The 17,750-nt window shown below is 41.7% G+C and overlaps 1 protein-coding gene across 3 annotated transcripts in view; it reads right to left on the bottom strand.

The window, feature by feature from the left end:
* The window catches only part of PLS1 (plastin 1), a 133,395-nt gene that overhangs the window by 37,894 nt on the left and 77,751 nt on the right, over positions 1-17,750 (bottom strand). For 2 of the 3 annotated variants that reach the window (XM_058661402.1, XM_058661401.1), the window contains exons 3-5: positions 8,729-8,829; positions 3,298-3,461; positions 773-902 (exon numbers count right to left, since the gene is read on the bottom strand). In XM_058661402.1, coding sequence (XP_058517385.1) covers positions 773-902; positions 3,298-3,461; positions 8,729-8,798 — 364 coding nt within the window. In that variant the 5' untranslated portion in view covers positions 8,799-8,829. Of the gene's footprint in view, positions 1-772; positions 903-3,297; positions 3,462-8,728; positions 8,830-11,680; positions 11,823-17,750 lie in introns of those variants that run through there. The other variant, XM_058661400.1, reaches the window with a different exon arrangement.

Genomic DNA, 17,750 nt, shown 5'->3' with positions numbered 1-17,750 from the left:
GCCATGGCTGAGGAAACACACACGATGGTTGGGAGGACATTGAGTGTGCCAGGGGAAAAACCAATGAGGAAGAAAGAGAATCACGAGGATGACTAACAGATTCATATATCAAGCAAAAAAGAAAAAGAAAGAAGACAGACGACAGAACATTTTGTCAAAACAATTTAATAAGCATGGTTCTAATTGCACGCATCTGATTAAAAATACCTTGGCCAAAGGTTCTTGGACCTATTAACGTGGGAGGTAAGCTTAGCATGGGGCAAGACATCTCATCCTAAGAGTGACCATGACTTTGCATTTCCCACTGTGCAAGCACCCAGTGGTCCTATCAGATCAAGCAAATCACATCCTGTGCTCTCTCTCTCTGGTCACTTGGTGGCCTGATAGAATCTTATAAGGTAGAGGGAAAAGTCGTTCCCAGATCAAGTCTAAAAGTCAAATGCCTCAGTAGCCAGGCTCAAAAAGCCATTCACACAGCAGGATACAAACCAAAATACAAACAACTTTAGTCTCTGAGGTGCACCAGACCTGACACATAATGGGAACTCACTGATTACAGCAATCCATATATTTTTCCTTTTGTCATCTCTGAAGTGAAGATGTATTTCAAATCGGATGGTATGTTGTGACTTAGTCTGCAGTACATGTTCCCTCAGTTATACATGACTATTAACATGGTGAATCATAAGTAAATAACATCACAGATGTGATGAAATCTAGTACTTACAAAGGAATTGATAACTAAAAGACCAAATGTGGACAGGAAGGTTACCTGAATAAGAATGCTGTGTCCCCTCACTGGAAATGGATGATGTTCCTCCAATAGCAGTGATCCCTTCCCGCTTGTTAATGATTTTCCGGAATGTCTTGCTGATATCTTTGCTTTTTAACTCTTGCATTAGCTGTAAGGGAAATGCAGACTTGATCAGATGATCATAAAAAAAGTGGCAACATAAAGGATATAATTTATCTTTATCTAGATGAAATGAAACCAAAATAAAAACTCATCAGATACTGTTGAATTGATGGCTTATGTCCAGAGATAATTCTTATGTCATTTTTCCAGCAACACAAGATGGTCAAATGTTCACTCCTCAATGAATGGAACACATTTTATCACAGCTAAATTTAAACTGAGCATCCTGAAATTAGTATTTTTGCCTTGCCATAATCTTCTGTCTGAAAATCTAAGAAATGACTAAATGTTCAAGATGAACGAGTTACTTAATGAATATACTTCCCTACTTGAGCATCTGAAATGTGTATGTGTGTGTGTAAAATCTAAATTAGCTGGCTCCAGTAGGAAATAACACAGGCTTACAGAAGCAATTTTTCCCAATCACCTTCCCCGGACTCCAGAGATTGACAGGACTTAAAGTCCATCAATTCTTCCTACAATAGCCACGAGGACCTGATTTCTTTAAACAAATATCTGGTCGTGTCACTTCATACATATCCTCCCAACTTCCCTGCTTTCTATTGCTTCAAATTAAAAAACAAAAATCCTACAGGGCTATCCAAGATCCTGTCAGTGGATCCTGGCTTACTTCTCCAGCTACGCTCCTTAACATCTCAGCTCTGGCAATGCCAGCCCTTTTGTTAAGTACTTTAACTCATCATCCAAAACCACAGGTTCTCTCATACACTGCTACTTGCCTCTGCCTCCCACATTATCCAAACGCTCTAAGCCTTTCTCCTCTATTTAATTTCTTTCTTCAGATCTCAGCTTTCATAGCTTCAGGAACACCTGAAGTCCCTGGGATCTCCAGCTGCCCTCCAAGTTCAATCCCTTCTGTTATAAATTCCTGGGGGACCTGCAGTACTGCCATAGCAATTATCAGTCATCTTTCACCTGCTCCTGTGGGTCTGCCTTCTCGATCTAATCTAACTCTAGGAGAGCAGCGACCACGTATATTTTTGCTCATCACGTTATTCACAGTGCCAGGCAAAGTTTCTGGGATGAGAAGAGCTCAAACTTTTTCCTTGTACATAAAAAATGTAAACTAAGACACTTTATGGTTCATAGATAACTGTTCATTTATATGGTCAATTTATGATAAAGGTCAATAAGCACTGAACTTTGTAGTTGTTTTAAGACATCAACTACTAATACTTAAATCTGGTTTCTATTTCAATAACTTAAGAATGGCGTTTTTCTTCATTTTACGAATTGGTGGCAATGATTATTTGTGTATTAATGAATATTATCATCATTCCATTACAAATCTATTTTGAGGGGCAGAGGGAATTTTTTTTTTTAAAGATTTTATTGTTATTGGAAAGCCAGATATACAGAGAGGAGGAGAGACAGAGAGGAAGATCTTCCATCCGATGTTTCACTCCCCAAGTGAGCTGCAACGGGCCGGTACGTGCCGATCCGATGCCGGGACCAGGAACCTCTTCCAGGTCTCCCACACAGGTGCAGGGTCCCAAAGCCTTGGGCCGTCCTCTCCTGCTTTCCCAGGCCACAAGCAGGGAGTTAGATGGCAAGTGGAGCTGCCGGGATTAGAACCGGCGCCCATATGGGATCCCAGGGCTTTCAAGGCGAGGACTTTAGCCACTAGGCCACGGCGCCAGGCCCGAATTCTTTTTTTTAAAATTGATTTATTTTTATTGCAAAGTCAGACATACAGAGAGGAGGAGAGACAGAGAGGAAGATCCTCCATTTGCTGATTCACATTCTCCAAGTGGCCGCAACAGCCAGAGGTGTGCCAACCTGAAGCTAGCAGCCCGGAAACTCTTCCGGGTCTCCCACACAGGTGAAGGGTCCCAAGGCTTTGGGCCATCCTTGACCGCTTTCCCAGGCCACAAGCAGGGAGCTGGATGTGAAGCAGAGCTGCCTGGATTAGAACTGGTGCCCATATGGAATCTGGGTGTGTTTAAGGCAAGGATTTTAGCCACTAGGCTACCACGCCTGGCTCCAGAGAGAGTTCTAATCCACTGATTTGGTTCAAATTCCAAGTGCCTGCTTCTAAAGCTGAGCCAGGCCAAGACAAAGAAATGAGAACACAACCCAAGTCTCCCATATGTGGTTGCAGAACTCCAACCACCACATCTATCACCACCACCTTCACAGATCCAGGAGACTGGATTCAGGAGCCAAAGCCAGAGACAGAATTCAGGAACTCTTATGTGGGGTATGATAATCACCATCTCAACTACTGGGTTAAGTGCCCACCACCACCTTCGGCATTTCCCAGAAGTGCTTTTTCTGGCCTCTGTAGCTGATTCTAACCAAAACTAAGCAATGCCGTCATTGAAATGGATCAGCAGCTAGAAAATGATTAGGTTACTTACTGACACAAACTCTTCAAAACTGATTTTGCCATCTTTGTTGTTGTCAGCCACTGCCAGGATTTTCTCCACAATCTCTCGGACTTTGTAGCCAGGAAGGGGAAGGCTTGCTTCCTTAAACAGGTCCTGAAGTTCATAGTCACTGACGTATCCGCTGTTGTCAATGTCTGTAAAGACACAGGGTAAGCTGTGTAATGTCCTCTGCACTTTGTTGAAGCTATGCACTCAGAGGGCCATTGCTGGATGCATGGGCTGTGCACTAAGAAGGCCATTGCTGGATGCATGGGCTGTGCACTAAGAAGGCCATATGGGATGCCAGCAGCAGCATCGTGAACAGCTTCACCCAGTGTGCCATTAGGCCAAGGATAGGCACAGGAGCCTTTCTCCTTTAAACGTCTTCTTAACAACTTGTCTTCCCAAGAGAATACACCTGTTTTCTTGCACCAGGTTTCCTCTCTGGTGAATCGACTGTCCAGTAATACACTGATTACTAACCAAAATAGTAACATCACTACCACTTCACCAGCAATAGCAGTGAAGTTTTACTGTTACTCTCAAGTATACATACAGCAATGTACAGGGGTACTGTGTAACGGGGTCCCTCGTCCAGCGAGTGAAGCTCCAACACAGGTACTTGCTATTATGAGGATTTATTGAAGGACAAACTAATTACATAACATAACAAAACAAGAAATCCAAGTATAATACAGAAGGGCAGTAACTACAGCATATTTACAGGCTTCCTCTTCTACTACTGCTACTACCACTACTCCTCTTTGTTCTTCTTTGTTCTCTCTCAAACTTAGGTTAAAACCCTATCAACAGCCAATCCCAACAGGGCTGCTTGGCCACGCATCAAACACACCAATCACAGCCCTGATCACGCACACACACACACCAATCACAACTCTGATCACGCGCACACCATGCAGACTGCATGAGACCTTGAACCAATCTTCTGCAACTTCCTAAAACTTGTTTACTGCCTTTGTGCCTTGAGAAGACAATAACAAGTGCCATCTTGGGGCACAGTCCCGCTCTCCACACTGTGCTTATCATTATATTTAGATGGAATGTACCCCCATAGATTTAGGGTTACAGATTTTCAGTGGCTAGTATGGATGTGTTCAGACAGAAAATCTTAAAACACTGGGCTAATTCTCAAAAAATCAGCATGGGGCAATGCACTGGCAACAGTCTGAAGGCAACACTGTCGTGGACCATTAACTTCTTGATGGAATTCACAAGCTGTATCTGCTGAGCCCATGTGTCACACAGAATAACATGTGTCACATGGAGTCAAAAGAAAGCATTTTTGTTCTCCATCTCGCCAGGGGCGGCTCTGTTTCATTTGTCAATAATTCATTGTATCTTCATCACATATTTATGACACTATTGTATGTGGTTCAGTCATGTTGAATGTCACTTTGAGACTAAGTGTTGAAGAAATGTCACACGTGTATTTGGACTTCAAAAAAAATAGGTTTCCTGGTGTTTACACACCATCCTGAGTTGGCCTTCCTTGGCCTTTCCCTGGAGGCTAGATATCACTTCGCCACTCAGAACAAAGGCCACACAAAACACGGGTGCTTAGTGTTGGCAACAGAGCTTTGGACTGTTTTGTTGGTTGCCTGGATCCACCTAGGATAGGATCTCTTTGCTCATCTGGTAAAGAGTTGCTTTGTTTCCTGTGACTCTTTTATCTTCTCAATAAAACAGTTGTCATCACTGTAAGTTGATGAAGAGGAAACTTTTCTCTTGAGCTCTCAGATGAAAGCTTTAGAACAATATTCTTCAGAAAGATTCGAAAGTACAACTACCAGTAACCAAAAAATGGCTAGAATCTCAAAAGTTAGCCAGGAAGGCTAAATTGTTTGATGTTGGAATAATAATTTTTTTTTCAATTAATAGCAAGACCTCATTAGTGTACTACAACTTCAGAATTCCTTTCCAAGATGCTGAAATAGAGTAGCTGGCTTGCTTCCATATCAGCACTACCACGAGAAAGAAACAAAATTGAGAAAGTTTCTTCGCCTGTTTGCTATCCTGCCAAGTTACTAAGAAGAGAACCAGGAGGTAAAAGACCTCTCTGTCTCCATACTTCTCGTCTTTTTGCATTTTAGATAAAGTGAAAACAAATGAATAATTTTTTTTCTTTCTTTTTTTTTTCACAAAAAAAAGACCAGAGTTCAGACCAATCTCTGTGCTGAAATCCCAGCTCTGTCCCTACAGCCTATGTGGTTTCAGTGAGATATGATAAGAAGTAGTGAGATACCACACCATTTGATGAGCACACATTCTGTGCCAAATGACCTGCTGAGACCATAAAAGTTTTGTTGCAAAATACAACTCTGAGTTAATGACTACTGATATCAGTCTCATTTTAAAGGGGAGGGAAATAAAGCTGAAGTTAAATACCTATAAAGAGCCTAGTTTTTTAAAAAAAGGAAAACTTTCCCACCACTCAACAACAGTTAACAACAATCCAATGTAAACAACACATTCAAAAATAAGCAAAAGACTTAATGAGGATTTCTCAAATATGCACAGTAAAAGCTGTTCCACAACACAAACTATTAGAGACTGTAAATCGAAACCACAGACATATGATTTCACACCTAGGACTACTATCAAAACCAAAACACCAGCAAGCCACGAGAGTTGCTAATGAGATGAACCCTTGTGCACGTCAAAGGGGAATGTAAAATGGTGGATCCTCAATGGAAAACAATGTGGTTATTCTCTACAAACTGAAATACAGCACGAACCTATGATCTGGTAGTTACCCCTGGGGAGCTACACTTAAACAGGAGGGACTTGTACAGATATTTGTACATTCAGATTCATAGCAGCATTAATTATAATGGGAAGAAGACTTAAGCCACTCAAACAGCCAATAATGGATGAACAGGCCAATGAATGTAGTATATACATACAATAGAGTATTACTCAGCCACAAAGCAGAATGACATTCTGACATTTGCTCCGACACAGGGGGGCCCCAGAGGAAACCATACTAAGGCCAATCAGCCACTCACAGAAAAAAAATACTGCATGAGTTCAATGATCTGAGTTACAAAGGGTAGTAACTTTTTTAAAAATTAAAGATTATTTTATTTGTATTGGACAGGCAGAGTTACAGAGAAGGCGAGACAAAAAGAGATCTTCATTACAAAAAGAGATCTTCGCTGGTTCATTACCAATGTCAGCAATGGCTGGAGCTGAGCTGAGCTGAAGCCAGTTTCCAGAAACCTCTTTGGATTTCCCACACAGGTATAAGGGTAGTCAACTATACAGATAAAAAATATAAATGTGTTTGCCAGCGACTTGGGAAGGGAAAAGTGGGGAACTGTATTTCAATGGGGACAGAGTTTCAGTTGGAGTAATGAGTTACGGAGAAGAAAGAAGTGATGGATACAGAATGATAAAGTAAATGTTCCTGATACCACTGAGCTACACACTTACAATCTGTTAGCATGGGGGCCTGGCACGAAGGCCCATTTAGCTAATCCTCCCTCTGCAAGCTCTGGGATCCCACATGGGTGCGGTTCTTGTCCTGGCTGCTCCAGTCCTCATCAAGCTCCCTGCCTGTGACCTGGGAAAGTAGTAGAGGATGGCCCGAAGCCTCGGGACCCAGCACCCATGTGACAGACCTGAAAGAATCTCTGGCTCCTGGCGTCGCATAGGCTCAGCTCCATCCGACGTAGGGAGTGAACAAATGGATGGAAGACCTTTCCCTCTGTCTCTCTTTCTCTATATATATCTGACTTTCCAATAAAAAAAAATAAATCTTTAAAAAGAAATGGTTTAGATGGGGAGAAATGTGGTGGCTCAACAGGTTAATCCTTTGTCAGCAGTGTCAGCATCCCATATGGGTGCTGGTTCATGTCCCAGCTGCTCCGTTTACAATCTAGTTTCCCTGCTTATGGCCTGAGAGGACGGCTCAAGTCTTTGGGACCCTGCACCCACATGAAAGACCAGGAAGAGGCTCTTGGCTCCCAGGTTCAAACTGGCTCAGTTCCAGTCATTGTGGCCATTTGGGGAGTCAACAAGCCATTGGAAGACCTCTCTCTATCTCTCCTTTCGTCTCTTCTCTTTTTAAAAATCTGTCTTTCAAATAAAAATAAATCTCAAACAAAAAAAAAAGACTCTACCTTCTCTAGTAGAATTTCTTCCACATACATGGTTTGTATTCGTTTTCTGCTCAGTCACAACTCACACCATCTACCTGCATTACTCTAGTGACAATTAAGCCAGCCTCCAGTAGACGTGGGGGTGCCCAGTGATTTGTGGAACCCACTTTACTTCCCAGCAATGATTTGCAAGTCAGGAGATTCCTGAGTTTTATTATTTTTTTTTTAAAGGCAAAGGGAGAGAGAACTTTATTTTTGAAATTTATTTCTTTGTATTGCTCTCTGAGATTCATGTTATATTTCATTTCACCCACATTAGTTCTAGCTGCTCTTCTAGAAGCTTATTTTATTCTAGTTTGCATGAGAAATCTCAGCAAAGGTCAACTGGGACCCTTGTGTCCTCCATACTCCACCTGACTCTGTTTTGCAGCCTGGGTTCTGCTATCCTGAGAAGAAGCCTACTGAGGGAGGGACACCAGGGGAGTGAGTGTCCCTGTCCCTAGGTCTATTCATTCACCTGGCTCAAGTTGAATGGGTTCACCTTCAGGAGCACACATTTAGAGACAAAAGCAAAAAAAAAAACATATTTATATTGTCCTTGTCCTTGTTTACTACAGGTTTCCTGAGAACAAAATACAGAAAAATTGCGAACCACAAGAGTATGAGATTTTTTTGGAAGAAAAACACCAAGCTGTCAAAAAGATAGTGTCACAAAAACAAAACAAAACAAACAAACAAGAAAACCAGAGTCTTTAAAAAGTGGAAGAAGAAAAGGAAGTCATGTGGCCTTTAACAACAATACTAAGATTTTTTTTTTAATTATTCATGAAGGAAAAGGAAAGTAAGACAGCTGGCCTTTAAAAATAACACCAAGATTCTTTAAATATACTGCACAAAGTCAGAAAGTGTTTTATCGTTAGTGACAAGGACAAGCAGGCCAGAGTTCCGTTTCTACACAAGGAAGTGTGCCTGCATTTTTCCTCTTTAATGAGGATCCCGGGTTAAGTGTATTCAGTTACACTGTCATTCATTAACCCGGATCATTTTCTGCAAGGAAATGATCAAAGAATCCAAAGTCCAATTCACTTAGAAATCCAAGCCACTCTTAGTCTATCTTTCCGAAAGAAAGAATAAAGTGAAACCTAGATAGACAAAAAGGGGAGGGGGGGGCGTAAAAAAATCTAGTGCTAACTGGGTGGTGGCTCAAGGGAAAAAAAAAAAGGTATTGTCCCCGTCCTGGATGTGACATCAAGCAGACAAGCGGAACAGGCCCACTCTACAATCCTTGCACTTGAGCCTACCGATTTTATTAAAGGCTTCTTGCAGTTCTTCAAGCTCCTCACGGGAAATGGTGGTAGTACTGTTTTCCATCTTCGGATAGGAGACCGTCACACCTTTGGACCTAGAAACAGCAGTGTCATTAAAAAAATACATATGTTAGCCTTTTGGAAACACTTCGCCACATAGCGCAAGGCACAGAGGAAGCACATTCTAGAAGTCACTCCGGGGAGTCTGGCCACCAAAGAACCCTTACGGTGCCTCTCTGCAGAGGCTAGCCAGGCAGACCCTAACACACACACACACAGGGAAGGAAACGCAGGCTGTGACAAGGCGCAGGCATTTCTCAACAACCTGTCTAGTGCTGATGTGCCTTCTAATCCATGATTTCAGGCGCAGGGAACCATTTCAAATGTTAGCAAAGTGTAGCGTGTAGAAGTATAGAGCAAAGGGTTAGAGAACAGAATTTTAAAGACAAGAACACTGTCCCTAACAAAAGGCAAGTAAGTTAGGATCTGTGCTTCTAGAGATGGAGTTAGTGCTCCAAACGCCCAGCTTTAAAATACCCGGTGCTGTCATGGCCCTTCCTTCCCTGTGGGACACATGGGGGTTGGGGGACTCTGTATAGGCAAGACAGACGAGGGGGGACAAGATTCTATAGAGCTAAGCCTAAGAAAAGCAAGAAGGTGGTATTCGATGTCAGTGTATTTTCATGATATTCAGAAACAAGAAACTCAACAACTGCAATTACTATAACATAATCAATGATGTAAATAGCCTGTATAAATGGATTTGCACTGCTTTCTACTCTTTCCTAATCAATAATGCTTCAATGAACATGCTTATAGATGAATGTTTGCTCATACTCCTGCTTAGTTTTGAGTAAGCGCCTAAAGGCAGAATCCCCTCACGGCCACATGTAACACTGCATCCCCTATGGTACTAGCATCAGTCTTGGCTGCTCCACTTCTGATCCAGCTCTCTGCTGGTGGGCCTGGGAGGGAAGCAGAGAATGGTCCAAGAGTTTGGGTCCAAGAGTTTGGGTCCTTGCGTCCATGTGGGAGACTCTGACAAAGTTCCTGGTTCCTGGCTTCAGCCTGGCCCAACACCAGCCAGGTGGCCACTGACTCTTTCTCTGTTTCTCCCTTTATCTTTGTAACTCTGCCTTTCAAATAAATTTTTTACAGAAAGATGAAATCAGTCACATTTTAAAAAACATCATATAAGTAACAGTACCATTCTTCTTTTAAAAATGATTTAGTGGGGGCAGGCATTTGGGCCAGTGATTAAGTCTGCCAGTTAGGACACCAGCCTCCCTCATCGGAGTACTGAGATTTCATCCTTGGCTCTAGCTCTTCATTCCTGCTTCCAGTTACAGCAAACCCTGGAATTCAAGTTCAGCAATTGTGAGACCAACATTGCTTCCCAGCTCCCTGCTTCAACAGAGCCCAGCCCCTACTATTTTGTGTGTGGTGAATGAATCAACAGATGGGAGCTTTCTCTTTCTCTGCCCATCTGTTTCTAGTTCTTAAATACACAAAGGCATAGATTTAAAGGAAATGATTTAGTGGTGAATACTAAGTCTGCTCTCTTCTTCCATTACATATCTAGTTATAAAGGTATTTGCTTCTCTTGGAGAAATGGGGACTGAAGGTAGAATGAGAAAGGACCTTATTTGTCATTGCGCATGTTGTGTATTTGTTTTGTAAGGCAAAGGCCTGATAAACTTAAAGATAACGAAGAAGCAGTAAGAGCAATTGTAAAACATCCAAAAATTATGTAAATACTGATAGCCTGAAGGCATACAATACTCCACACTCACCGATAAGATTATATGTACAATTTCCACTAGCTACCTGTTGTAATCTTAAGTAAAAACATCCATATTTCCTTACAATGCAAAACACCATGATTAAAACAATGATTTATAGATTTCTACAAAGTTAAGAATACTTGGAGGTAGAAGAGTTAGAAGCATATCACTTCTTTACAAACACAGAATCACTCTGGTTTCTCTTCAGATCTTATAAACCTTTCACCTTTTACAATCACAGAATCATGCATAATTCTTCAACTAATCACAGCATAGGATGTATCTTAACAAACACGTTGGCACAGCAGATAAATTTATCCAGAGCAAAATATTGTGTTGGCTAAAGCCTTTTCAAAACAGAGGGTTGTCTTGGTGTATAAAAGATCATGTTTGTTATACGATCCTCATGCCTCCCATGGCATCTCTTCATGAAAACTGTGTTTATGCTGCAACAACACAGAAGCCATGTGAAAATTTTATGGAACAGAATGTATTGCATCAAGTAAACTTTCAAAATAGTAGCCAAAATTTTATAAAGACAAGCCCATTGACCCAATAATCAGACCCTTATTTATTTTCTGACTCGTCCTATACTTCAGTTTGTGCCGTAGACTGGTCTCAGTGCTCCGAGTACACACTTCTTTAATCAACACTTCGTAAGGCAGGTCCTGTCCCACTTGGCAACCGAGAGAGACTGATGGTCAGATTGAGTGACTTTCTCAAGGTGTCACAGTGAGTCACTCCTAGTCTCACAGCCGAGTTGCAGCAGCTATAATTCCTGTCTCCAGGTCAGGATACAGAGTGCCCAAATGTAATCTGACATCAACTCATGGGCGCATCTAAATTCCTATTTGTATAATAACCATGCAACTCACATTGCAAATTACAGGTCTGTGAAACGCAAGGTGGAATTTCCAAAGAAATCAGTCTCTAAACAATTCTAGAAAAATTCTTGCTAGGTCAACTCATACTTCTCAAGTGAATACCGGTCAGCCCTGAGGCACCCTACAAGACACGGTGACTAAGAACATGTCACTTAACTAGTACCCAAATATGTGGCACAAAAGTATCCCTGAGATAGACAGCTCTGAGGAGCTGAGCTACCAAGCCAACTTTATATGCTGCAGCCCAGAGGCCCAGGGATCACTGACAAAAGACTCACCACAAGGCAGGCCTTGCTGGGTTCTTTATACAGATACCTCTTCTTGCGAATTTTGACATGTTCCCTTTATTTATTCAATAATTCCTGTACCACTTCTCCCTTCACATGTTTTTAGCACAAATATTTTTATGTGAATTTTTTTTAACCAGCTGAAGCCTTTTTCTCTTCTCTCCTAAACCTCACTGTATTCTGACATCACCAAATAGGTATTTGCAAAGTCAAGGATTGTGACTTAAGCGGTTAAGCCACTGCCAGCAATACTGGCATCCCATATAGGCCAAGTTTGAGTTCTACCTCTGATCCAGCTCCCTGCTAATGCACTTGGCAAAGCAGTGGAAGATGGCCAAGTGCTTGTACCCTGTACACACAGGGGAGACATGGATGGACCTCTGGGCTCTCAGCTTTGGTGAGGCCCCACTCAGCACCTGTTGTTGGTAAGTATGTGGGGAGTGAACCAGAGAATGGAAGATCTCTCTCTCTTTTTCTCCCTCCCCCCCTCTCTCTCTGTTTCTTTTTTTTATGTTATTGTCTTTCAAATAAACGGAGTGAGTCATACGCATAGAGCAGGGGGGACCCCAGAGTGGAGCAGGCGGACAGGAGGCTTGTATCCCAACTCTGAAGACTCCTGGATCCTCACCAAGGACTATCAGTACGAGCACCGAGGATTATATCCCAACTGCCAAGGAGACCATGGGGAAATGGAGTGCCTTCGGAGACCAAGAACTCTGAGGTCACCCACCCCCATTTGGATCTACCACATGGGATGGAAGAAGCCCAAATCCTGCCTTGCAGGATCCAAGGTCTTCGGAACAACAATCAGGAGCACTGAGCAGTCTGCAGAAAGAGAAGAACAGTAAACTTTCTTCAGGACTAGGGAGAGGAGCTTTCTCTGGCCCTTGCCTGCTCCCAACTTTGGGTCCCCACCCTCTCTCGTAATGATCATCAGGATCGCTCCAGAAACCTCTCAAAACAAACAAACAAACAAACAAACAAAACTAGATAGATAGAGAAAAACAAGGAAAGCTTAGAAACAGACAGGAAACGGTCAACGGGGATGCACTTATAACTCACTGGGTGGGACACAAAGATTAGTTACTCCTCACTGGGGTATGGAGGATTTCTCTGTACATCCCTCCTAAACATGCTCACCTAAACTGTTGATATATATCCTGTTAGAATTATAGAGTTAGACTACCCGAAAAAATGCCAGGTTCAGAGAAACCATGCTTCAATGCTATAAACTGCTAAATACTAAAATTAAAATAGACATGAGACGGCTGAATAGCAATCTATAGCCATTTTAAGGTGTATAGAACACGGTTGTATATAAACCAAAATGGAAATGTCTATGAAGAAGCCACAGGTTGTGGTTGAGAATCTGCATTTTCCTATTAACATATTGGTTAATCAATACCATGTCAATTAATGCCATAATGTTGTAAATTGTTGTAAATATTATGTTGGGGCTTTTAATTGATTGGGATGATACTCTGCCGGCTCGGCCTTCAGATCAGAGATGGTCTTACCAAGAAACCATTGAACTTACCAGGAAAATAAGATGCTGGACTTTATGATTGGTCAAAACCTCCAATGAAAGAATCTCAACTGAATTTGAACTGTGGAAATGCAACAAGGTGGAGTAATCCACCATGGGGGGAAGGGTTTGGGGAGGGGCGGGGGGAATCCCAGTGCATATAAAAAAGTGTCACATAATGCAATGTAATTAACAAAAAAATGAGTAAAAAAAATCAAATCAGGGGAGAGGTGGTGGTGTGGTGGCTCAAAAGGCTAATCCTCTCACTAGAGCGCTAGCATCCTATATGGGTGCCAGTTCATGTCCCAGCTACTCCACTTCCCATCCAGCTGCCTGCTTGTGGCCTGAAAAAGCACCAGAGGATGGCTCAAGTCCTTCCATATGGGAGACCCAGAAGAAGTGCTAGGCTCCTGGCTTTGGATCAGCTCAGCTCTGGCTGTTGTGGCAATTTGGGGAATGAAACAGCAGTTGGAAGATCTTTCTCTCTGTCCCTCCTTCTCTTTGTAAATCTTCCAAATAAAAGTTAATTACTCTCTAAAAAAATAAAATCAGTTTCTAGTGCCCAAGTTCTTCAGTTCTCCTATAGTTAAATGAACATCCCTTCTTTGTAGGGAGTTTTACAGAATGAAGGAATGACTATTTTGAGCTGCAGTGTGAATAAATCCTAAAATCTTAATATTTTTACATTACAGTTTAATCAATAGAAGATATATATAGATATATAGATATATAGATGGGAAAGGCACAGTTACAAACACAGAAGGGGCACATAGAGATATCTTCTACGTGCTGGTTCACTGCCCAAATCACTGCAGTGCCTACTGCGTTGAGCTTCATCCAGGCTTCTCACATGGGAACAGGGGCCCAAGTACTCAGGTCATCTTCTGTTGCTTTCCCAGGAGCATTACTTGGGAGCTGGATCAGAAGTGGAGCATCCATGACTGGAACTGGTAACCAAATGGAATGTTGGCATTGTGGCTGTAAGCTTAACCCACTGTGCCACAATGTTGGCCTCTAACCAACAGAATATTTAAACACCAGCAGAATAAACTGCATCTGCTTCTCAAAAACCTATCACATGGAAAATGCTGATTACTAAAGGAAACATGCAGTGAACCATTTATTGTTTTTTTACTTTTTTTGTTATATTTATTATTTTTACTTCATTAATTACATTGTATTATGTGACACAGTTTCATAGGTACTTGGGTTCTCCCCACCCCTCCCCAAACCCTCCCACCATGGTGGATTCCTCCACCTTGTTGCATAACCACAGTTCAAGTTCAGTTGAGATTCCCCCATTGCAAGCATATACCAAACACAGAGTCCAGCATCTTATTGTCCAGTCAAGTTCAACGGCTTCTTAGGTATACCCTCTCTGGTCTGAAGACAGAGCCAGCAGAGTATCATCCCAGTCAATTAAAAGCTCCAACATACCATCAGCAAAAATTTACATCATTATGGAATTAATTGACATAGTAATGAGTAACCAATATGGTAAAAGTAAATGCGAGATCTTAACCACCTTCTGTGACCAACTCATTGACATTTCAATTTTAGTTTATACACAACATATAACATACATAACATAACATGTTATACATAAGATCATATCATCTTAAATTAAGGCAAACATGTGGTATTTAACCTTTTGGGATTGGCTCATTTCCCTTAGCATTATTGAACCATTTATTGTAAATTATAAAAACACCAAATACTACAGACGTTGTTTATGATGTCATATACACCTGTATACACAGATACAATGTGCGTGTGTGTGTATGTGTGTGTGTATGTCTGAGGTAAAATTTTAAAACCCATGAGAATGGTACAACAAATTCCCAATAGTGGTGTTCCATGGGAAGGAAGGTAAGGAACAGGGCTGGGAGCTGGGGCTGGATCTATTACATTTTTAAGAGAGATATTTGAAGCAATTATAGCAAAATGTCAATGGCTGTTCAGTCTGAGAAGAGAACATATGGTTGTAACTTATGGTGTTTCTGTGTTTTTCAAGACTTATTTGTTTTAAATAATTCTAAGCATTAAAAATTATTTTAGAAAAAATGTTTCATTTAAAAAAGATTTATTTAATTTTATTGTAAAGTCAGATACATAGAGAGGAGGAGAGACACAGAGGAAGATCATTCGTCCCCTGATGATTCATTCCCCAAGTGGCCGCAACAGCCGAAGTTGTACCAATCTGAAACCAAGAGCCAAGAGCTCTTCCAAGTCTCCCACACAGGTGCAGGGTCGCATGGCTTTGGACTGTCCTCGACTGCTTTCCCAGACCGCAAGCAGAGAAGTTGATGGGAAACGGGGCCGCCAGGATTAGAACCAGTGCCCATATGGGGTCCTGGCACGTGCAAGGTAAGGACTTTTAGCCGCTAGGCTACTGTGCATGGCCCTAAAAAAAAAAAAAGTTTCTTAAACCAAAGTCTCAAGCTACCGATAAAAGAAACTCAGGCAGTAAAAATAATAAAGAAATAAATATAACGTAGAATATATTTCTTAACAGGGAAACTTTCCTGAAGCTTTGGGAAAGTGTTTTTTAATTTTTAATTTTTTATTTTGTTTTCAGTACTTCAATACAGGGGGTCCAGCATTGTGGCATTTCTGGATTAAGCAGCCTCTCAAGACACTCGTATCTTGTATGAGCATCCCTTAGAGTCCTGGCTACTCCACCTCCAGGCTAGCTCCCTGCTAACACGCCTGGGAAAGCAGTGGGAGATGCCATCAGCGCTTCTGCTCTGCTGCCCACACGGGATGTCTGGATGGTGTCCCAGGTTCCTGGCTTCAGCCTGGTCCAGCAAGGTTGTTGTAGCCACTTGTGGAGTGAACCGGCAGATGGGAGGTCTCTCTCTGGAACTCCGAATTTTGAAAAATAAATAATTCTTGTTTTTTTTAAAAGGGTGAGGGGGACTGGAAAGAGGATAGGAGAGAGGGAGGAAGAAATGATTAAAACATAAAAAAGAATAAATAAAATGAAGTTGATAAAGTACTTAAATATGGAATAATTAAACAATCAATATTGTTACGGCAGAAAAATGTACTGAAATACCAAATGATATTTTGTGGTGGGTATTTGTCCCAGTAGTGTGCAATGTAGGGCCCCACATCCCATATTAAGGTGACTGGGTTTTTATTCCCATCTTTTTTTTAAAAACTATGCAGTTTACTGCATTAACATAACCAATGACACCTAACAGTGCTGGAAAACTCATCCGACATTCATTCCACAAACATTGGTGTAATATCCACTATGTGTCTGGCATCTGAGAGAGTTGCTAGGACGCAGACGCATCAGGGAAGGCCCGACATCTAAGGTCTACCAATAGGCAGAAAACAACAGTCCCACTTGCTTCTCTGAAACATCACTCCGCTTCCCAAGCACAGGACATAGGACAGATCCTTCCACTGATGAGGTCATTTATAAGAATCTCAGATCACCTAGGAGTATCTCGAGACATTGGAAATCTGAGTGGCCAGAAGGGTGGATGTGTCTGACCCCTAAATCCTATCTCCACTTTATTTATTTATTTATTATATTTCATTTTATGACACAGTTTCAGAGGCTCTGGGATTTCCCCAACCCCTCCCCCAGCCCCTCCCCCCATACTGAATTCTTCATATTGTTACAGTAGTACAGATCCTAACCAGTCATGATTCCTTCATTGCGGGCATGGATCATGCGGACAGTCCAGCATCTTATTGTCCAGATAAATTCAACAGTTTCATTGGGAGACCATCCTTGGTTTGAAAGTAGAGCTGGCAGAATATCATCCTCACCAATGAGATACTACTAAACAACTTGAATAACAGGAAGAAACATGGAAATTAACAGAATCATCAAGTTAACTAACATGATATTGAGTGACCAATATGTTAGAAAATCCAAGTTTTTAATCACATCCTGTGACTACTTCCTTGACATCTCACTTTTAGCATACACACAACTGGCTGCTACAAACCTAAAGATGGTTATAGGGTGCTACTCAGCTGTCTCGTGTCTATTTTCATTTTTATATTTAGCAGCTTATAGAATTCAACCATGATTTATACTGAACTTCACGAATTTTAAGATGGTTTAAACAGGCTTATAACTCAAGCATACCATATTTTAATGGTTGAGTCACAGAACAGTTTTAGGAGGGGAGTGCAGAGAAATCCTCAATACCTTAGTGAGGAGTAACTGATCTTTGTGTCCTACCTAGTAAGATATATGGGAGTCCAAGCTATTTCCTGTCTGTTCTAAGCTTTGCTTATTACTCTCTGTCTGTCGAGCTGATCTAACTCCCCTCCCGAGTCCTGAAGGAAGTTTACTGTTCTTCTGTTTCTGAAGACTGTTCAGGGCTCCTGGCTGTTGTTCTGATGACATTAGATCCTGTGAGGAAGGATCTGGGCACCTTCCATCCGGTGTGGGAGATCCAACAGGGAATAGTTGACCTCAGAGTTCTTGGCCTATGAAGGCACTCCAATTCCCTGTGATCTCCTTGACAGTTGGGATATAGTCCTTGGTGCCCATACTGACAGTCTTTG

The sequence above is a fragment of the Ochotona princeps genome, chromosome 3, assembly GCF_030435755.1.
Source record: "Ochotona princeps isolate mOchPri1 chromosome 3, mOchPri1.hap1, whole genome shotgun sequence".
Lineage (NCBI taxonomy): Eukaryota > Metazoa > Chordata > Mammalia > Lagomorpha > Ochotonidae > Ochotona > Ochotona princeps.
Note: the sequence above shows the minus strand (reverse complement) of the source record. Positions and strands in the feature narration are given on the sequence as shown.